Here is a 23,966-nt window from a genome sequence, read left to right on the forward strand (position 1 = left end):
CTGCAACTGGAGTTTCTAAAAATCTTCACCCTGGCACTACGTTTGCATGTGGACGAACGGCCAAACCCCATAGAAAAAGCAGCGTTTTTTAAAATACCGACATTCGTGTGGACAGGACCCTAGTTTTCAGCTACTCATTGTTTGATTATCTGTCACACCTGATGTTCATTACATTAATTAGTTTGCTCTTGTATTTACACCCTGTGTTTTGTTCAGTTCATTGTTCTGTCCTCATCAAGATTGTTCTGTTCAGTTTGTTTCTAGTAGAGACTCCATAGATCCTGCCAACTTTTCTTTATTTCAGCACACAACATGTGACCAGTTACAGTCACCATGACAGCCAAGACAACAATTTGGATGTCTAATATTTGGTTAGAGTGTTGCGATTCGATCAAACGCTGCTGTCACACTGTTATATTTTTCTCCTCAGCTCACCTTATTCATTCTCTATCCAGCTTTTATGTTTTTAAGAGAGAGAATCTACTTCGGATGAGATGTTAAAGGGTTAGTTCACCCAAAAATGAAAATTCTGTCATTTATTACTCAACCTCATGTCATTCCATACCTGTAATACCTTTGTTTATCTTCAGAACACAAATTTAAGATTTTTGATAAAATCCAATGGCTTAGTGAGGCCTCCATTGACAGCAAGTTAATTTACACTTTCAAACGCCCAGAAAGCTACTAAAGACATATTTAAAACAGTTCATGTGACTACAGTGATTCAACCTTCATTTTTGGGTGAACTAACCCTTTAAACTGAGGTCTGCCCTCTCTGTGGTCATTAAAAATCCCATGGCACTTCTCGTAAAGAGTAGGTGTGTAACCCCGGTGGCCTGGTCAAATTCCCTCCATTCACCTTTATCAGTCATGGCCTTCTTTGAAATGGCTCTATCTGTATTTAATGATTGCACTGGCGGCATTGTTCTCTGGCTGCCGTCGCATCAACCAAGTGGATGCTGTACACTAGTGGTGGGTGAGGAGACACCACTGATATGATTGTAAATTGCTTTGGGTATACAGTAGTAAAGCGTTATATAAATGCCTCATTCATTCATTTAATCTTATCAAGGCAGCACTAAAAAGAAAATCACCTTTCGGATAAAACAATTGGCCTTTGGAGTCATTTGCAATGTGTAGTCAGCATCAAATGAGGAAACAGGGACTTTCTTTCCTGCATTTATAAGCACTGCCAGTAAAACTATCCGAAATAGTCTGAATTGTGAGATAATTAGATTTAAACTTATTAATTTAGAGAAAAAATTTGCGTTTACCTTTTTTATTTATTTTTTCCTGTGGCAGAAGTAAGCTTTTATAATCTGTGAGAGAAAGAAAAAGAGAGTGTGTGTCAGATGAGAATTGTAGAAATGTAAGTGTGAGGTGTCAGCATAGCTGCCATGGCAACATAAACACAGGCATCAGATTTAAGCAGATCTTAATCTACACCACAGCTAATGTGATTTGTGTGCATGTATGTGTTTGTGTGTACTGACAAACCACTAACCACGGTGCAGCAAAAGTTTCTGCAAATGTGTAATGCTAGTTATTTTGTTGATCCATCTGGCTTACATTGTTTTCGGACCGTGATAAAATGATAAGTATTTCATCACATGACTTGTGCCAACATTTCACTGTTTTCACAACATTGCTACGAGCTATGAGCAGGCTTGGGCTAGAGTTGAAGGTGGATAAGGATACTACCAGATCATGTCTGAACAAATCGACCTGTACTGGAAACTTTTTCCCAAACGCTGAGTTATACGGCACTGTTAAATCACCTCTCTCCTGAACGTCATGGACTAGTCATAATGTGCCTGCTTTTTAAAGCGCAAGGAAAGCCCCATTTCAGAAAAGGGTTGGTGGCAGAGAGATTGTGTGATTGCTTTGAGTAAGTTAAGCGGTTGATGAGACATATATGTCCTTGACAGCAGAAACATGCACAATAACTAAAATATTTTCTTTTAACTGAAGTTTTTATTGCTTTTTTGGAAGGTTGATAGGTAACAGAAGTACAATATTACAATAATAATACAGGGTTATAGATTTCTACAGGCACATGTTGACCATGAAATAAAATACAGTACAAGACAAAACACAAAATGGTTGTCTATTCATTTTGAGACCTTTCTGTAATATGTGTCCAGAACTATTCCCAAGGAGACAACCCCTCCTCTCTAACACCATTGACTCGATTAAGCATAGACTCATAAGATTCAGTTTCTACCACTGCACTGGCCCACTCTTTCAATTCTTCCAGTGTCTCATAATAATCCTACTTGCCATTGCAATACATAATAAAAAAAAACAAAAAAAAAAACACTTGGAAACATTATTTGAGACTTATAGACACAGTTTAGGGGTTAAAGATATTTTCGAGCCATATACTAAAATATTTTTTTTCATGCAGTGAATGTTAGTAACACTCTGAATACAGAATTACAAAATATCAAAACATACATACAGTATATATATATATATATATATATATATATATATAGTATATTTAGCAGCACTGTCTATATGAAATGGGCTGTGACTGTGTAGCATCACCAGGATGGCTAATAATGAGCAACATCATGCATTCATAATCCTTAAAAAAACAATCACATTACATTCTTCCTATTCACTATTATTACTCATGAAAATTGTCTAAACTTGTTTTCGTTAAAGGCGTTAGAGAAGTTCTTGATTGCTGAGTCACATTTCATTTGCCTTTCCAATAATACATTCCAAAATGAGGCAGTATCGAAAAACGGTAAACAACACAAATGTCTTGATGACAAGTTAATCAAGGACGGGCAACACTCTATTCAGATTTCAAAGAACTAAAATGCTACAAATAGCCTAAATAAATATGTATAAATTCATAAATGAATAAATAAACATGCCAATAATAATAATAATAATAATAATAATAATAATAATGCATTTAATTAAATATAGCCTACAATAAAAATCAAGCAAATATATATATATATATATATATATACAATTGAATTGAAGCGTTTTTATGTAGCTATATATTTACACAGAAATTTATACTGCCTGTTTTATATGAATAATAGGCTACTTCACTTACTCTGTTGATTTGTTGTACACATTCTAAAAAATTCTGGGTTGATTTTTTTTTTGTCCATTTTTGGGTCAAAAATGGACAAACCCAACTGGTTAAATTTTTTAATTACATTTTTAACCCAACAGTTGGGTCTGTCCATATTTGACCCAAATTTGACAGCATTTTTTAGAGTGCAGACATCTCTTTAAAATGTGATACAAAACAGTGATTGTCTGTGAGATTTGCTGTAAAGATACAGTACACGTGCGAGTCGACTGTCCACACCTAATCCAGTAACATTTGTCTGGTCTTCTGACTGGCTCAGTGCTGAGAACTACATTACCCACAATTCTCCCGATCAGTGACGCGGCAGGTTTTTTTCTCCGCTCTAGTCTCGAGCCACTACAACACAAAACACCACCGTCTGTTTACAGTCTCTCTAGAAGCAGCGGGCGGACAACACCATTTTACAGGCATTATTTTTTTTATTTAATTCCTCTGTTCTTCTTCGGAGCCCGAGACTGTCTGGGATCACAGCACATACAACGGCAGAAAAAAAAATATTTTTGTTTGAATTTTGAGAAGTCTCAACACCTGCCTTTGTTAGCAAGTTAGCCTCGCGTGTCCTTATAGAAGCTCCTCATCCATTATTCTGTTTTTTTATTTATTTTATTTAATAATTTATTCAGTCAGACAGCAGTTGTAGCTAAACCTGTGCTAACGGAGCAGCTCTTTGTTCGTGCCTCGGAGAAAAAACACACCAGCACCGCCGTGAGTACCTCATATTCACTAGAAAAATAAACAACGATGCTGTTGTTTTATAAAATAGCATTTATTTCTCCTCTTATTCTGACTTGTTTTCAGCAATGTTGACTCTTTTTTAAAATATTTTGTTTGTAAATCTTCTGGTTTTCATGTTGACTTTAATCCTAATACTCATTTTACTTAAACAATATACTGTTATCATTTAATCATTCAGTAAATGCTCAGCTTATTTATGCCTGTTATTGTTTCAGTCTATCAAATACACTGGCATAGATATGTTTTGCTTTTCTAAAAGCTAAGAATAAATATCTGTAACTGAAGTACATTTACATGTATCATTTAGCAGAGCAAAGAGGTGTCATTTAGTTATATTTGTATGTTATGTTTCTCTGTGTATTCTGTGATGATGTGATATTTTTTGCGTCTTGTGTTTTAGCCACTAACTTCACAACTGTTCATGCATACTCGACATGTCCAAGAATAACCTAGTATTCTAGCAGTCTATTTGTCAAGTCCAGTGAATGATAAGAAGCCCTCATTTTCATTTTGATGTGTTTGCATAGATAGGCAATGGAGATTTATACTAATTGAGAAAGCAGTGCACTCCATATACTTTATGGGCAGAATTTGCATTGGCTTTTGTGGGCTCGTTACAGACGTGTCATTGTTCTTTGCTGATGTATTTAAACGCTCAGAGTCATTTGCATAGGCAGACTGAGCATCTGGTCCGACCCAATGTGGCCTTTGTCCCGTTCCCGTGCTGACGTCAGGATGTCAATCACCCCCCCCCCCCCCTTTTTTTTTTGGTACCAGCCGGTGCTGTGCTACATCTGAATTATTTATTAAAACAATCAATGGATTAACATACATTAAATCAACATTTACTGTCATTGTTTATGTCAACATTTACTGTACACCATTGTTTCTGCTATCACATTCATGCATGGTGATGAAATGATAAACTTGCAGCTGTCTAAAGTGTGCTGAAGTTTGGAAAACTACTTTTGTCAGGTGAATAGAGTGACTGTACACAATTTGAATGTTTCATTGTAAGCCTGCCCTGTAAAAACATGCGTAGAGTACCATTTTTAATGCATTTACATAGCTTATGACAATCACATAACAAAATAATCCTTAATTATGTATAATTGTGCATTATGTAAAATTTTACATAATACATTTACAGGGATTTATCTGAATTTTTTACTTTGCCTTCAGTTGAAAACAACTTAATATTAGATTTGTTTAAATTTAAATTACAATTAGTTTGAAAATCAAATCAAACAATAATTGTTGACAACCCCGATCTGAAGGTCCAAATATTTTTGGATCTTTTTTGTGTGTGTGTGTGTGTGTGTGTGTGTGGTTTAAACACCTTCTGAGTGATTTCAGGTTAGATAAACTTTACCTCTGGCATCTTAGTTGGAGAACTTCCTGATGCTAGCAATACAATGCTGTCATTTTCTATCCTATCAGTGGTAAAGTTCCTTCTTTGTAGATAAAAGTTACTGGTAAGAGAGAATATTGTCCCTCCTGTGTTTGTTTTGCCTTGATAAATTACCAGGGACTTATTTCCAGCCTTTCCTTTAAAAAAGAGCAAAGGTTACCACTCAACACTTTGGGCTTTGTATTTTTTGCTGTACTGGTGATTTGAGTATGCTGTTTGTCTTTGGGAACACGTCACCTTATGTAACGTGTATTAAATGTATTCCCTCAAGCACAGAAGCCGCACTGACTCTGCTGTAGTGTAAAATGATCTCCGTCTGTATCACTTTCAGTGTCTTCTGGTGAGACTGCTGGTCTAGGATTCATTTTTAGTCGCTGCTTCTTATCCAGTGCAGTGGCATTAATTGCGAAAAACTGTTCCTGGATCAGCAGCACTCTAATGCTGAGCTCTGGTCTGTTTGCAGCAAATCAGATATCTGTGAAACTGTGTGATGTCTCTAAGCCGGAATTGATTCGTGAGCCAAGTCGTCAATCTCTATTAAAGATTGCAACATGCAGTTTAACTTTTTATTTGCTGTTTTGCTTTGAACTTCTCTCAAAGTTGACTTGCTGTCATTATGGTTAATTTTCTGTTTATTAAGCCTACATGTTTGGGAATAGATCTTGCAAAGCAGTTTTAGGGAGGCATCAGAACGCAGCGTTGAAGTAAATTCCTTTAAAATGTCAGTAGTCAGTGAATCTATAACTTCCACCTGCTTGTCACCATTTTTTTCAGCAATGAGAAACTCATCCAGTGTTGTGTGGGTTTCACAAATCTTTGAAGGTGATAAAACCCATGTGAAATTGTGTAAGATGTCGCCCCCTTTTTGACTGATCACTGTACCTTATACGCTTCAGTGATATGCATTTGTTTGAAGAATGAGTACGGTGCTTTTTTTGGAAACTGTGCCAAACCTCCGCATTTAAATAGTGCCCCCGGAGACCTTGGAACACATTAACTGCTGATTGTGTGTTTATTTAATAGGAATTGAGTTGTTGGCCCACTTGTACAGTACAGCATCATCTGGATCTACATAACGGCAATGTGTTTTATCAGATTAATTAATTCTCACAAACATATAAAGATATACATTACTGTTCAAAAGTTTGTGCTCAGTAAGTTTAAAAAAAGAAAAGAAATTAACATTAATCAACAAGGATGAATTAAATTGATCAAAAATGACAGTAAAGACACTTACAATGCAATAAAATATTTCTATATTCAATAAATGTTCTTTTAATAATAAAAAATGTTTCTTGAGCACCAAATAAATGATTTCTGAAGGATCGTGTGACACTAGAGTAATGGATGCTGAAAATTCAGTTTTGCTGAATTTAAATTATAATTATATTTTATAGTATTACTGTTTTTACTGTAGTTTTGATTTAAAAAAAAATCATCCTTGGTGAGCATAAGCTACTTCTTTCAATAATGTAAAGTCTTACAGATTTCAAATAAACATAAAGCTATTATATTTCTTAGTCAGGACTGTCTTTTGGCCACTTTGTTGAGTCTATACAAGATTTGAGGATGACGTACAGTATATTGTGGAAACTAGGTCAGACAGTGGGCACCTCAGAGGAAAAGGAAGCAGGAAGAGCTCTCTCTCTTTCTCACAAGCTTGGCAGTGCTGACAGGCTACTTCAAAGCTTTGAGATAGTTTGTAGTTTCCAGCACCTGAAAACTGAGGGAATTTATGCATAATATATTTTAAACGGCTAGGTTAAAGTTCTGTTTACATTTTCAGTAAACTAAACTATTCCTGGTGTTTTGTTTAATTCCTTTTTCTGAAAATGAGGTGACTGTAAAGACTTTTTAATCATTATTAAGAAAAAATCTACTTCAAATAAATGGTGCTCTTTTGAACTGTCTATTGAAAGAATTCTAAAAACATTTATCACGGTTTCCATATAAGCTGCACTTGTTTTAAATAAAGCTGTTCCAAATAAAGCTATTATTAGAATGATTTTTAAAAAATCATGTGACACTGAAGACTGGAGTAATGGCTTTATTTCATCACAGAAATAAATGACATTTTAAAATAGTTATTTTAAATTGTATTAATATTTCACAATGCTACAGTTGTACTGTATTTTTGAACAAATAAATGCATCCTTGTTGAGTATAAGAGACTTCTTTCAAACACATTAAAAAAAAAATCATGCCAACCCCAAACTTTTCAATAGTAGTCAAGGTGACAGAGATTCAGAGAGGTAACTTGTTTGTTTATACACACCTGTTTAGACTGTGTATGTATTTTGATAGGTAGTATGATCTCTGCTCATGTGTATCTGTTGAACATTTAAATTCCGGAACAAAACCTGATTCTGATAATATGTCCTGCTGACTCTCGCTTTCTGTGCACTTTTTTTTTTCTCAGAGCAGCTAAATTCTGAGCGGTGTGTGAAAGATGAGACTGGTCATGTGACCTGAAGGACACACCAACCCCCATCACAGGCCTCTGTTCCCCTCAACTTCCTTTGGGGAGAGCCGGAGCTGATCACTGTGGGCTGTAAATGAGTTATTGTCATGGAGACTGAGAGGTCAGCTTCTGCCAGTCAAAGCTGAGCGATGAGCTCTGGCATACAGAGTATCTGATGCTTGCGTCATTGACGGGATCCTTTCGAACTGCTCTAAAGTATATATAAAAAACCCAGCTGACTGGTGTTTATATTAGTGTTAGCATATGGACCGCTCTGAAGAATGACTTGTTTCCTGTTTAGACAGCCATATCTAAAGAGCATCCCCCACTTTACTGGATCACTGGGATCATTTGACAGTTTCTGGGAAAAGTGAATTGTGCTCTCCGTAAGTGTTTCTTTAGATGTGTATTTGAAAGGCTAGCCTTTGTTTCAGACATGCACACATCACCTCAAGCGCATGGAGACTCGATACCATGTGTTTCTCTGTGGTTTCATGTACATATGTGTTTGTGTCTGCATGGTTAGTTCATTGTCACCGTCCAGTCTGTTTGTTTCTCTCTGGTTTCAGTTCTCATCTCAGTGAATAATTAAAAAGCTCCTGAAATTGAAGCTCAGCCACTCCCCTCCTCTCTCCTGTCCTCCGTCCATCTGTCTCTGTAGTCGTTTAAAAAAGCAAGCCGTTTCGCTGTGTCGCATTCAGCTTGAGTGTTGTTCATAACCGTTTCTTGTTCCTAGATAATTATCTTTAGTTTTATATCACTCCCGCTCCCTCTCTCTTCCTGTTTTTTGGTAACAGTGATTTTATATTATAAGTTTGAAGTGTGCAAAGTTGTATTCAGATTCCAGTGAAAGTTACTACTCTTATGTTATAGACTATCTGCTTTTTAGACGGGTAGACTGCCACAGAAAAAAAATAGGATGCTCTCACTTGCTCACGCTAAATGCATTTATGTTCTGATTTCTGTATGATTAAAGCAATAATTAAATTTTTTAAAATGAACAATTTCATCGTTCATTTTATTGAAATCTGATTTTGCACAGTTAAACATACTTAAATTATTTTTTTTAACATTGTCAGCTAACTAAAAAACTTGAGTGAGTAAAAAGAGCACCTGCTTAGTAACTACATGTGTTCATAAGGATGTGCAAAACTACATATTTAGTAGTAGTTGTTCATACAGAATGTGTTTTTGCATTCCGTTGCGCTGCTTTTCCTTTGTTTTTCTGTGTAAACGTGGACGTGTTCGACCGTTGCGCTCACGTTTTAAAAAGACGCAAAAATCGCATCTCTAGACCTTGCATTTTTTCATTCCACTACCCTTGCGTCTTGTGTTTTAAATGCAAAAACACGTTCTCTGTGAATAGCCCCTTTTTTGTTGAAAAAACGCAAGATGTGAGCAGTAGAATGAGGAAAAAATGCAAAGTGTCATGCGTTTTTTTTAATTTATTTAATATGTAAACGTATTACCTTGTGCGCTGTGTTTTTAGAATGCCATGTCATGTGCGAGACACTACAAAAGACATGCAAGTGTAGTGGTCAAAGACGTCCATCTAGTGCATATTTATATAGAAAAAACAATGGATAAGTGCAGTCATACAAGTGAAAGTCATATAGGTTTGTAACTACATGAGTGTAAGAAAATTACATAAATTTTGTCCCTTTAAGGAAACAGGCAGGTTTTGAGTCCAACTGACCCCAATTTGATGTCTTTTAGTGGGAGGCATTTCTATAAGATGTGTTCAAAAGCTAGACCACAAAAAATGTTGTACAGTCAACTACTTAACTTAAATGTTTTATCTCTGAACCTGAAGGTCAGAAGGGAGTCATCTAGAGTCATTATTTTGCATCTTTTAATGATAATTTGTTTGTATTGTTTCTCAATACAGAATTGCCTTTCACAATTGCATTGTATTTCACTTTTTGGAGCAATTGTTTTGAGTCGCTCTGCATGAGAATCGTCACATCTCAAATGTTCTATATATAAATGATGTCTGTTGATAAGTTACTTTCGGTCAGCAGGTGAGATGCCTGAGAGCCATATAAACTACTCTTTTGGAACAATTTTTAGTACCAAAAAACACTCAGTTTTGCCTCACTTCCAGAGCCTGCATGGTGTGTTCATGTGTTCCTGTGCACGCACAAGAGGGTGGGGCATTGCAGAGGTCTCTTCCTTTGTGGTGTAATCGGTACCAGATGGAGTGGAGGGTGTGTGTGTGTGTGTGTGTGTGTGTTAATGCACACCCCTCCTTTTCCTCACCTCACAAATTAAATCGAAACACACATTCAAAGAAATCTTCGAGAGCTGGCTGGCTGAAACTGTGTTTGTATTCTTGGTGACAGACCTAATTCTGTCACCTGACCTCTGAGGCGCCCCATGCACATCTTACACTCTCAGTTTGTTTGTTGGTAAGCTTGAAGCTGAGCGCTTGTTTTCTTCTGATCCTCCATTAAGCAAACACACAGACTGAGATGAGACTTTATAAACGGGGTTTAAGTCAGATTCCATCCTGTCTTTGTTCCTCAAAGAAAGCTTTAAGCCAATTAGGCAGCTAGCTCAGTGCTGGGTGAATGGCCTTGGAGAGGCAGTGTGTGTGAGTGATCCAAACGGTACTCTGGAGATTAACCAGGCTCGTGGAGTGTGTGTTATGGTCAGGTTAATTGTGTTTTCACCTTAGAAACACTTTTTAAACACTGACTGTTGATTGGCAAATTCTCACTAGTTAATCATCACTTTCTCAGACATCAGGGTTTGATTGTTGAGAATTGCCACAGACCACAGACATCTTTCCCATGAAGCTAATCAATTTTTGTCTGCTCTTTTTATCTTTCATTTCTCCCTCAACGTGAGCAGTAGTTCAACATCCTCTTCATCGTGCCAAAACAAGAATTGATTTGATATTTTGGTTCAATCAAAATTCTGTAATTTGCAGAAAACCCAACATGATTTGTTGTTCAGCGATGCATAACCTACAAAAGAAGCACATAAAAAAAAAAAGGGCGCCCACTTGCTTTTCCAAAGTGTGTATGTAGGGTCAGTGGTTGTCCCTTGCCCTAGAAAAAAAACGTTTTAGACGTTTCACAGCAGCATGTAGGAAACGTTTGATGTTTCTCTTGCTGCTTCAAAGGCCTGTTGTTCCTAGCTGAAATTTTTCTCAAGCTTTGATTTTTGTTTTTCAGCAAATCTCAGGTGACTTAAAGCCACTCTTTGCTGATGCGTACGTGTCTGTCTGTGGTATTTAAAGGGACAGTTTCAACCTAAAACTAAAATTCTGTCATTTACTCACCCTCATCATTCCTCGTTCCAAACCTTAATGACTCTTTTTTTTTTCTCTCTCTCTGTGGAATATAAAATGTTGGGTTAAAAACAACCCAAGTTGGGTTAAATATGGACAAACCCAGCGATTGTGTTATTTTGACCCAGTGGTTGGGTTAAATGTTGACCTAACCTGCTGGACATTTTTATTTAACCCAACTATTGTTTAAAAATTACTGTATTGCTTGCTTAAAATGAACCCAAAATAGGTTGGAAATTAAAAATCAAAATTAGACACATAATTGACCGTTCACAAAGACCCGCCTCCTTTAGTTACTGTTGCTATGTCTGACAAGCCATGCCGCTCTCATGCCACACATCACATTCTCACGCAGTGAAAAATACATCGCGGAGCAAAGAGGACACTGACAACGTATCGACAGATAAGACAGAGCAGGTTACTTTTGATATGAGACAATGTATCAAATTTTGTAATTTTTAAGGAAATTTAAACAATAAATACCATTTTGTGGCTCTTTAATGTGTCGTGACAGATCGCTGTAGCACTTCAGATCAAGCGGCTCATTAACCGATCATCTCTTCCTACTAGTTAATTTATATCATCAAGTAAACATGAATGAACCACATTTCAACCACTGAAAGACGTCAGTACACATCATTTTTCAAGTTCAAGTCCACCAACGTTAATCTACTAACTCCCCTGACTGCTTTGTCGGACAAAATGTCGGATTCTGCATTATGATTGGTTAGATCGCCTGTCAATCAAACTCCCGGCAAAGGGTCAATTACTAAAGGCAACAATAATAATCAAAAGGTGTACATTTTATTATTATTATTTTATTACATTTTATTTATTGTTTATTAAACTTATTAATAAATGTTCATTTATTAAACATATTAATAGATGTCAATTTCCAACCTATTTTTGGTTCATTTTAAACAAGCAATATGGTAATTTTTAAACAATAGTAGAGTTAAATAAAACTGCCTAGCAGGTTGGGTCAAACCTTTAACCCAACCGCTGGGTTAAAATAACCCAATTGCTAGGCTTGTCCATATTTAACCCAACTTGGGTTATTTTTAACCCATCATTTTTTTATAGTGTAAAAAAGGCATTTGAGAAGCGTCTCAATGTTATTTTGTCAATGGTAACCAAAACTGTTTGGTTATCATCAACATTCTTCAAAATGTTGTCTTTTGTCTTTCACAGAAGAAAGCAAGCCATACAGGATTGGAATGACATGAGGGTGAGTAAATGATAGAAATTAATTTTTTGGGTCAACTGCCCCTGGAAAATGCTTTGTTTTCAACTGCTGTGCATCATACTTATGGTGTTTCTTGTGCAATTCTTATGCATGCATGCATGCAGGGCAGGCTCCTGTATATCTGATTCATCTCACCATATCTCTTTTTCACCATCTGTGCTTTCATCTTTAGCACAAATTCTTTGTTGTGATGATGCTGTTCATCTGTCTTGGTCAACAGTGTTGTATTGATTCAAATAGTTTTCAGTGTAGCATGGTGGAGAGGTGGTGATCCCATGGCTGATCTGGTGTTTCTGCCCAGGTGGAGGTCACCTGCTTCCTTTCAGCAGTTTTACTGTGATCAAACCACATGTGCAGTCCAGTCATTAATGGTGGAATGTTTTTGTAATGTGTTCATTAAGATTTTTTAGTCAGTCTTTGTAGTTACTTGTAAAGTGATTCATGGATTTTGTGACTTGTTCAGTATGTTGGTATTGTTTTCAGGACATTTGCACTGTTCTGCATACATACCTGCTGTTCCAGAAGTTATGTTGCCTCCGTGGCAGCCTTGTTTTAGCCAAATTGTAAGGCATCATCACGTGTATCCATTGCAGAAAAGACAATCCCAGAATGCACTGCAGCAAGCTCAGTGAAAACATTATTAACTGTCTCATTTCTGAAGCTGCATCGTCCTCCATTTTTTTTTCATACTGTACATTATAATTTTGTGATGCCTAAATTCTCTTCTAGCATTTGAAATGGATTTTTAAAAAAAATATTTACACAAAATAATAGTACAGAATTTTATTTTTCATAGCAGTTAGAGATTTGTTAAATCTCGAAGGCCAAATATCACACAGACTGGAAGTTTCCAGACAGCTTTAATTCGTCTGTGGTCGACCATGCGGGTGCGTATCACTCGTCTGTTCTTCTGCTGTGAAGCAGCTGCACACCCAACATGCTCCACTTCAAACTCCCGTCACCCACATGTGGCGCTTGTATATCCCACAGATCAGTTGCCCATGCTGGATGCAGATGTGTCCCTCCCCTCTGGTTTCTAACTTCTCATTTCAGCTTCCTTCTCTACTCTTGGATCTATTTTAGACCACAGATGCCACCAATACGTCTCCCAAATTTCTCGGTGGGAACGGTTTAAGCTTCCACATCCTACCTACTCATGAAAGGAGTTTTCCTCGCCGTTAGGCTATAATTCAGACCTCCCCTGACAGCAAAGTGACTCTATAACCTGTGATCGTGATTCAGCTGGAGTCTTAAAATTCTCATTTTAATCACAGAGGTGGCACCTTTTTCTCACAAGAGCTCTTAAAAGGGAAACTCCTACAGATAGGCGGTTTCTTTCCTTTGAATCTGAGTTTTTGGTGGTTTTTTTGCACATGGGAAATTCTGTTTCTCTCTTTTGAATGTGTAAAAGTGACTTATTGATTGCTAAGCTTTTGGTACAGACTGAGTCTGGTTTTATTTGCTCTTTTTTAATGCAGTAAAATCAGCTGGACTCTAATGAGCGTTTTTTTAAATGTATTGTGTGTGTTTGTATGTGTCTGAATGCATGCAGGTTGTTTTTTAGGGTGTTGTCATGAGTTGTATGGGAGTTGTCTGAGAACATAAGTGGCTTCAGGCTGTGTACCTGAACTCACACACATCTCTAAAGTCTGACAAGCTTTACAGATAATAGCATATCAGTGTTCCTAAACTGTGTAAAATTTGTAGAGGAATGGAAACCGCTCATCACGTGTTTACAGTTCCAACTGTATCGGTATTATGTTCTGGGATTAGGGGTTCATATCATATTCCTCATGGTCTGAAACCATGTTCTCTGTGAAAGATAAAAAAGGGATTTGTTCACAGATGTACACTGGGTTTTGTATTCAGACAAAGTCATCATGAAGTCATAATCGATAATTCTTATTTTTAATGGAATATTTCAGTGTTTATTGATTTATCCATGCACATCAACATTATGTTTTTGATTTAATAATGCCTCCCCTGCCCTCTAGCAACCTGTGGCTTACTTGAGATCGCAGCAGTTTGCAAACAATGATCCAGTCAATACCTGATGGAGAAAGTCAAGTCCCTGCCCAACATAGGGAGGAAAAGACAATTGCATTTTCCAGTTCATGCTGACTTTAAAGTAAAATGTTTACCAAAACTATTTTGTGGTGTACATGCTCCAACGCTTCGATTCATAGTCATATCCAACTCTCAGCATGTCCTGATCTGATTTTCTCATCATTATTTCTTATCATCTCTCCACTATCCCATAATAAAAGTGCCAAATGTCCAAGAATATAATAAAATTCTTTCCTTAAACTGGAAAAAGAGGTGGCTGTAATAATCTTGCAAGTTGCTCATTGTAAAACCTGTTTACATGACCAAAACAAACTAGTATAGGCTATTAATTTAGTTCTAGGCTGCTCACCCATTTCTGAAACTTTTCTGGAGTTCATTGGCCTTTTTTTCAGAATAAAATCAGGAACTAGCTAGAGTTTGAGTGGTGGTGCAAACCTCATCAATGCTGTGCTAAGGTGTTGCGATTCAGTTCATAAGGTGTTAAAAGTGTTTTTTTTTTTTTAGTTGCTGCTAGGGTGTTCTGGGTCATTGCTTAAAATAAAGTCATAAAGTTGCCCACCAGTTGTAAGTCGTAAGATTGATCACTTTGAAAAGTAACAGCACACCTGTCCTCAAACCTCATTACATCGTTCACATCTACTGCGCAAACACTGCATGATGAATAGTTGTTAACTACAACTATTAAAATCATTTTTATTAATTGAAATGAATCTGAAATAAAATATAGTTATTAGATGAAAAACTTAAATCAGCTAGAAATGTTGCCTTGGCAAGTAACCAAAATAAAATAAGTTTGAAATAATTGAAATACTAAAATACCTAACTTAAAACTGAAATAAATAGAAATATAGAAGAGCACATAACAAAATCAAAGCTGAAAATATAAAAATGAAAGCTAGTTGAAAATAAATACTGTAGTTAGGGATGTCCCGAGCTGATCTAGCATTTGTCACACACGCATGTTCGAGCTTCAGTGTTTAGCATATCTCTTTTGTAACAAATCACTCGGAAGTCATTTATTTACAGTTGTTCTGTTTATTGTACACACAGTCTGACCATACAGTCTATTGACCATTGATCATACTGTCTGTTTACAATGTCTACCATTGTAACAGATGTTTACTTCAACCAATATCTTATCTTATCCTATCATCTTATCCTATTTTATCTATATACTGTGTGTATGGCCTATAAATATATTTTCTCTAGTAATCATGTGGGAATTACTGCGTAATGAAAGATGCCTCTTTTTTACATTTTAAGCCCCTGTGCCCGGTTGCATAAAGCACCTTAAGTGTAATTTTCCCTTAAGATCGCCCTTATGTTTCCCTTAAACTTAAGGGTGTTGCAGAAAATAACCGTTAAGTATTACTTAAGGGTTTCTTTAGGTGGTACGTCATAAACTCTAAGAATTTCCCTTAAGTATATATTTTTCACTTAAAAAACCGTAAGTGTTGCATAAAGCCCCTTAACCGTCATTTCCCTAAGTATAACATAGGTTCGGAAAACTTCACCTTAAGTGTTACGGAGTGAGCTGGTTCAATCCAAGTCTTCTAACGAGACACGATCGACCTCTTTATATGATAAACAAATTGTACTTTAGCCATTTATTCACATAAACATTGATGAAATCACATATGTGGCACATATGTTATATGGTCAACGGAAGCGCAAACGTGCATGCATCACACGCAAAAACAAACCTCATTGGTTCTTGCGCGCACGTTTGAGCTTCCGACACAGCCGTAATCATATGGATGTCTTTCAATAAATGGACATAAATGATGAGAGAATATTAAAAATATTTTTATTTGTTATCCAAATATGAATGAATGTCTTATGGGTTTGGAACGACACAGTAAGTTCTGTGAAAACTTACCACGATATGTATTAACAAATAACGTGTCCATGGCAACAGTAGAATTTTATAACGGCAAAACCTGGGATGCTGTTGTGAAACACTTAATGGTTTCCCTTACCTAAGAGAACAGTTTAAGAGATTATATGCAACACCCTTAAGTCATTCCCTTAGTTAAGGGGAAATCACGCCTTAAGTGTCATACTTAAGGGAAAAACTTAAGGTGCTTTATGCAACCGGGCACTGTCCCTGAGAAAGTCTCTGCACAGCTCTGTCTAAATTGTATTGATTTTAAAGCCCCCCTATAGTCATTCATTTTATCCCTTAAAACTCATCAAAATTACATATTTAAATTAAATTTTACATTTTTTTTTTTTTCCCCTGTGGAAAAAAATATCTTCATGCCTTTAAAATAGCTTGAATGTAACTCTACACCCACTTCATTTAATCTATACAGATCAGTGAATATGCAAATTAGCACACAAGCTCAGAATCACACAATCCCGATCCACTCAGTCAACTTTACTGTAGTAAACACTGAGCAATGGCAAGTTGAAATACTGGTTTAATTCAGCCATATATGTTAGAACCAGAAACTGATTCAGAAGAAGTGGAAGAGTGAATTACAGGGTCGTCTACAAGTTGATGTACCAGAATGGTAATGCGTTTTATACATTGCTCTTTACAACGTCAGACACAACGGTAATTATTAATATAATTAGCTTTTTGCTTGACTACATTATCAAACAGCTAATAATGTGTTGCTAATACAATACAATACAATACAAATTTTATTTATATAGCACATTTAAAAAAATGGTGTTGACCAAAGTGCTTTACAAGAGCCAAAGTAAACAAACAGTAAAATAAAGACATAAAACATTAAAACGAATAAAAGACAATGAAACTGAAAACATGGACTAAGGTTAAATAGATGAGAATACTTAAGTCAAAGATGATTGAATACTAATGAAAATCAAGGAATATTAAAAGCAACTGAGAAAAGATAAGTTTTCAAAGTGGATTTGAAGATTGACAAAGTTTGGGCAGATCTGATGTAAGCCGGTAGGCTATTCCATAACTTAGGGCCGATGACCACAAAAGCACGATCACCCCTATTTTTACTTCTAGGAACAGATAGTAGATATAGTTCTCCAATCTGAGTGATCTTGACTGTGAGTAGTTCAGATAAATACTGTGGGGCCTGGTTCCGCCAAGACTTAGAAACAAATAACAAAACTTTAAAATCAATTCTGTATTTAACCGGTAACCAATGGAGCGAGATCAAAACCGGTGTAATGTGTTCACTTTTACGTGGCATTTTAAACTAATTGCAAGCGTGTGATACATGTCTGAGGAGCACCAATATATAAAGAATTACAATAATCTAATCATGATGTTACAAAAGCATGCATAACAGTCTCAAAGTTCTTAGTAGACAAACAGGGCTTAACCTTGGCTAAAAGACAAAGATGGTAAAAACAGGACTTAACTACAGCACTTGTCTGCTTATCATATTTAAGGCTGTTATCAAGCAAAACCCCTAGGTTCTGAACACAGGTAGTGTTACACAAACCATGTTCCCGTTCACCATCTCAGTCTGCCTTTTAAAAATCAGTATCCTTAGAAATGCTTTGAACAACTTAAAACGTCAGTGGAGAAAGGCATATAGTTCATCAAGACATCATATACACAATTCACCCACTATATTGCTAAATGTACCCGATTTTTCATATCAACAGAAAAATATACCAGGATAACCTGGCTTCTATGACTCTGATCGAGGGCACAAAAAACTTGATCGGGACATCCCTAACTATAGTAGAATACTGCAATGGACTGGCCACTTGTCCATGGTGCTTTCCTCTGCCTTTTGACTAGGATACTGGGATAGTCTCCAAACCCTATGACCCTTCAGAGGACGTATAAGGAAGTGAAAGAGAGATAAAAACTAAAATAACACTGTTTAATGAAATACTTGGAGTTAGGGTTATGTATGTGATTTTAATAGAGAAGCTTGCTTTAAGTTGTATTCAGTGGGAATCTGATTCAGCTGGCACATTATAGTGAAATCACATCATGCTTCCTGCATCAGCTGAAGAGTCCATATCAGAGTAAAGTTGTGGAAATCAAGACAAGCTGCTGTGGTTAGTGGGCCTTAAGCCCAGCCTGAGCTGTATTAATGAATATCTGTGCACATTGAAGATTTATTATCAACTGGTTAGCTACTCTGTTCTCACCAGCACCGAAACAAAAGTTGAACTATATTCAGTACTTTTTGATTCATGAAAACTGTGGGCTGAAAATTGTTGATATCTCAGCTCTGAAACAGTTTGTGGGTGATCAGGAGTTTGTGTTTCACTCAGTCACAGTTCTGTTTAGGCTTAACGCTAAACCCGGCCTGTCTCACTCCTCATGGGGTCGGGTTAATTTTCAGGTCACACAGAGAGGCAGTGCGAGACAAATCAGGACAAAAACAGCAGGGGTGTGTGTGAAACAGGGTGTGCATCTGTCCTGTACTGTATTTTGGTGCAGTTGCTGGCTGTATAATAGCTCTCTGAACTAACTGTGTGTGTGTGTGTCTCTCTCTCTATCTATCTATATAATATATATATATATATATATATATATATATATATATATATATTATATATATCGCTATCTATTGTTATTTAGTGTCTGAGGTAAAACTGTAACCATGTGACCCTTTATGTAACTCTTTCACTTGGGTTTCATGAAATAGAAACTCTTTTCTGCAGTGAGATGAGATGTGCAGGTATCGAAAGTGTCAGTTTATTTGACTGATTTTGTGAGGTGGTTTTGTGTGTGAAACCGAGAGATGAAGGAAAGAGCAAAATATCTGAGAAATCAGCATGTATGAGAGATACATAAATCTGATGACCTTTATAAAGCATATTTTTTTTCTCTCATTCTCCTTGTTTTCATTTTCTCTCTCCCACTTTGCATAACTGCAAATTACTTCAGTCGTTTTAGAATGATTTGTTGCATAAAATTGCAACAAAAGAAATAATCAAGTGTGATGTTGTGTAAATATAGTTAGCTGGTTTGTCCTCTTAATATTACTGGATTTTTAGGCCTGATACTATCTGACACACAAAAGAACAGTTGATACAGGGTTCATGCTCTCACCCCCTCTCTCTCAGGGTCGTGTGTAAATGGTGTGATTTCTAAGAACCGGAAGAACTGCTGTTATTATACTTCATGGTACAATGGTGTGACAAATGAACTGGTGTAGGAAGGTATGTGAGTAGTGTTGCCACTGAAAACACCTCTTTCTTTTCCTCTGTAAGCAGCATTGACTTCCTGTTCTGTGGTCACTTGTTAGTAAGACATGCAGATTATTAGTCAACCTTCTTTTCTCACTCCAGCCATTCTGAATAAGTTTTTCTAAATAAGTTTCTTAAATGATTTGCGTACTCCATAATAATGTTATTCATTGTGCACATTGAAGCACTTTTATTCAAGTGATTGCTATAGGGCTAATCAAATCCTGTCATGCTAGCATGTTCCGAATTTCCTTGATGACCTTACTTCCGTTGTATTAAACAGTTCAGAAATGATATGCTATGTGGCTGCTCCAGTGGTAAGTCACTTTGTACTGCTTTTGTGTGGTGGACTCAAGGTCTACGTTTTAAAAAGTTGAACTACTTTTAACTTAAACGCTGTGTTTTTAGAAAGCTTTTCATAAAAATGATCCTAGATGCAAGCACAACGGTCAAATTTGTCATTCTAGCGCGTTTACATAGAAAAACAATGGAAAAGCAGCGCATTGAAATTTTGTGAATGCTTAATTGTCCTAAAGGTCATTTTGCCCTGTTATATGAGAAGTTAACAGCTCTGGCTAACACCTGTTAGCACTTCATGTGCTGTGGATGTCATTTAGACCACATGCTTTGATGGTTTTATTAGGATTGTGTATATGGGGCAGGTGTTGATTTTGTATCGGTGTGAGGAATTTATCAGTGCGGTTTATGCATGCGGCCCATTAACACTCATAGTCCTTGTTAAAGTATTATACAGGGATTGTATGACCACATTCTCCGCTACACCCTTAAAGTAAGTGACTTAGAGGTCCAGCAGTAACACACACATTTTAAGCCCATAGCAACAGTCTGGTATGTGGGACAGGGATCGCTGTGGGAGGAAGGAGAGAGGTGTGAAAAAAGAAGACTCTTTGGATGGAGGAATGGAAGAGGGTGAGAATCCCCAGAGTTGCTGGCGTCGCTGTTTAGGGACAAAGAATGAGAAGATGGACATGAAGAGACAGAGCTCCCATATACAAATTAGCTAAGTTAACGCCAACATGGAAGAACATCAAAATTGAAGCCTTGTAATTAATTTTATGTTCCTGGTCATATTTTGAGTAGTTCTTTAGTGCACATTATGAAAAACATCAATATTGAAACCTTTTACTTAACGGATTAGTTCAAAATGAAAATCAGCCTACCCCAAGATTTACTCACAATCAAGCCATCCTAGGTGTATATGACTTTCTTCTTTCTGATGATCACAAATGGAGTCATATTAATAAATATGCTGATGCAATAAATAGAAATACTATTATTTACAAATAAATACACTTTCTTTGTAAGTTGAATACGGAAGGCGGTTTGGTGGAAGCTAGATATTTTACTTCATAACTTGTTAAATATGAATATTTTTCTTACACAAATGCATCACTTCGCTTCAGAACCACTTTATTAACCTCCCGGAGCCATGTGGAGTACGTTTATGATGGTTGGATGCACTTTCTTGAGCTTCAAACTCGTTGCCCCCATTCACTGCCATTATAAAGCTTGGACCAGTCAGGATATTTATTAAAAAAACTGTGTTCATCAGAAAGAATTAAGTCTTATACACTAAGATGGCTTGAGGGTGAGTAAATCTTGGGGTAATTTTCATTTTAAAGTGGACCAATCCTTTAATACACTGTCCTGGTCCCATTGGTTCATATTTTTCCAAAGTATAAAAAAACTGTTTGTTTTAATTACTCTTTAATCAAAATGTAATAACTTGCTTTTTCTCTGAAATATCTTTCGGTTTCTGCTGACGTCACTTAAGTTCCGTTCACACCAAGAACGATAGCAATAATGATAACTGTACTGTTATTGTATATACAGCTATAGTATATAGCAGTGGCTAGCGGTGACTTTTTAACCGGGTATGCTAGGTGGTGCGTCATGTAAAAAAAAAAAAGTGTGGCAGATGCAGTTACGTTGAATAGCTAATATGCGAGACGCTCGTGTTCTCAGTGTTAGTTTACTCATTTGCTTGCTCATGACAAATAGCAACACAGCGAAACATATTTATAATATGTTGGACGTTTTATTGAGAGTAGCCTATATTTACCTGTTGAGCCATGCCTTTACAAGTACCTGTAAGAGCTTTTGTGATGTTTGAGTCGACGAAGGCTCATCATGCGAAAGGTGCGTTTGCAAAATATGCTGTATTTTTGTAATCCGCTAGGTGCCGCTAGTGTCACACAAACAACATACTTCATCTTTAAACGTATCAGTTTAGGACACAGATCTAAATCAGACACGACAAATAAAAAACACCATTGCGTCAATTTAAATGTATGCCAGAAGTATTTTTTTAAACTAATAATTAAAAATAAGTATAATAAGTATTAGCAGCCTATTATGAATAAAAAATAAATTTTATTTATAATAAATATAAGTAGGCTATAATGAATGAAAAATATCAGTGTTCTTTAAAATTAAGTTGAAATTGTGCAAACTGATGACTTTTAACAAACGCATTTAACTAACCTCTGATAGGGTCAGACTGTCTTAAACAAGTTTTGACAAGTTTTCATAAAAAAATTCTCTATGGAGAAAATGAAATACTATGAAAATAGTTTTAGTTATGATTTTTTTTCCCCCATTTGGCTAAGTCTAGTTAGTTTTGTATCAAATACAATGTGATTTTAGGTGATCGAGATCTGGCAGCAGCTAATTTTTCCTCTTGGGCGAGCGGTCTGCTCACAGCTTATCCTGCCATGAAAACTCCCATAGACCCGCAAACCAATGAGAACGCGCTACAATGATGACGCCCAATAACAAAAGCGCGAAGGCGCAAAAGCTGCTGTAGATCAGCTTACCCGGAAATCTCCGTAACTGGCAGATTTAAAGAAAATGACCGTCGTTTGGCAAATAAATAAATTACGGACAGTTACATACGCATTTCCAATCATGTAGGCTTTATGGTACACCTCAAACAAGGGATTTAATAGTAATTTATAATGTTAATATTAGTTGCCGAGTCCACGAATGGATGGGTATGCAGAGCTTTGCAGCTTATATGGACCGCACGCCATTGGTATGTAGTTATTTTCCTTGGTGCGAATGGCCTATTAGGCTGTGCAGGCAAATAGATAGTGTTAATCCATAGCCAAATAGCTATTTAGGCATTGTTTTAGCGAATATAATACTTGATGGATAAAATCAAGTTCCACCAAGCATTTATTATTTTATTTTTTTATTTTACAATTTATATTAATTTAATGTTTATTTTCTTTTTTACTCTAATAAAATTTCATATTCACTGGTTGTTTTACGTGCTGCTCCTTTGGGATTCCAAATTTGGGACATCACTGATCGGATAGGACCTAACGTTACCTCAGTAACACGTGCAAATGCTGTCTGAATTTTCTGGGAAAAAGCTTTCAAATCACGGTTTAGTGAGAGGGTCAGTTTGGCCAGGTTTTACATGAAATGCAGACTGAGCTGAACTTTGCGTAAAAACCTACAGTCTCAACTCATATCTTATGGTTTCTTTTTGGTTGTGAGATTGTAAAGTCGCTCTCAGTTGAGGAAGAGAACATTTGCTAGGTGTTAAGATGCATGGGTTTGTGTCTAAGAGTTGATCACCATCTTCCCTGTTTGTCCTTTAGATCTTGTTAGCAACCTTAATCTAATGTCTGATAGTACATACCATACTGTAAATCAGGTTATAATGAGGAAGTTCAAGTGTGGTTAAGACTGTAGAAAATAGGCCACCAAACATCACTTAAGCAGTTTAAATGGTGCCTGGTGCAGTTTTAAAATTCCTTCCTGTGGTTTACTAACCTAAATGATATGTCAGCTTCAAAATGCAATAAAAATAGCCACATAACAGTTTTCTTACAGGTTTCTTCCTCTGTTTTGTACAGTTGCAGTGATGATGAGGATGATGATGGTGATGAAGAGGAGACAGAGCTGAGAGCTGAGTGTGTGTGGTGGTGTTGCGTTCACATTGGGAGCGGAAAGAACCCCCTCCCCCACACACACTGCATCCATGTTCTCCCCCGACCAGGAAAACATCTCCACGTCGTCAACCAAAGTGCCAGTCAAATACGGAGAACTCATTGTGCTCGGGTAAGGCCTTCTGACCTTTGACTCTGGATCAGCAGGCATCTGTTGTGCCGGAGTTAATAGTTTGTAATGCTTCTACTGCTCAGTGACAACTTTGCATGTGCGTACTTGTGTTTTTCTTGTGCGTTTCTGAAAAAAGTCAGCTGCCATGAGGTTTTTGGTGGTTGGTGTTGTTGTTAGTAATGTCATTGTGGGCAAAATGTGAGGGTGATGCATGTTTAAGGGAACAATGCATCCCTCAGTTAGAAAACAAAGTGGTTTTCAACGTGGTGTTGGAGTATCAATGCACTTCATTGACTTACATTTGCTGAACAGCCTTCTATGTGATACGCTGCGCTATACCATCACATGACCGACTGGCATCTAAAAAAGGTTTTTGTGTATTAACTTCTTTGA

At 36.6% G+C, this 23,966-nt stretch overlaps 1 protein-coding gene across 2 annotated transcripts in view; it reads left to right on the top strand.

Moving 5' to 3' along the window:
• The first annotated feature begins 3,428 nt into the window (after positions 1-3,428).
• Positions 3,429-23,966, top strand: part of peli1b (pellino E3 ubiquitin protein ligase 1b) — a 32,283-nt gene continuing 11,745 nt past the window's right edge. Inside the window, exons 1-3 of one of the 2 annotated variants that reach the window (XM_051868365.1) lie at positions 3,429-3,826; positions 12,215-12,251; positions 23,369-23,573. In XM_051868365.1, the coding sequence (XP_051724325.1) occupies positions 23,494-23,573 (80 nt within the window). In that variant the 5' untranslated portion in view covers positions 3,429-3,826; positions 12,215-12,251; positions 23,369-23,493. The remainder of the gene's footprint in view (positions 3,827-12,214; positions 12,252-23,368; positions 23,574-23,966) is intronic. The other variant, XM_051868366.1, reaches the window with a different exon arrangement.

Source organism: Ctenopharyngodon idella, chromosome 17 (genome assembly GCF_019924925.1).
Source record: "Ctenopharyngodon idella isolate HZGC_01 chromosome 17, HZGC01, whole genome shotgun sequence".
NCBI classification, from domain to species: domain Eukaryota; kingdom Metazoa; phylum Chordata; class Actinopteri; order Cypriniformes; family Xenocyprididae; genus Ctenopharyngodon; species Ctenopharyngodon idella.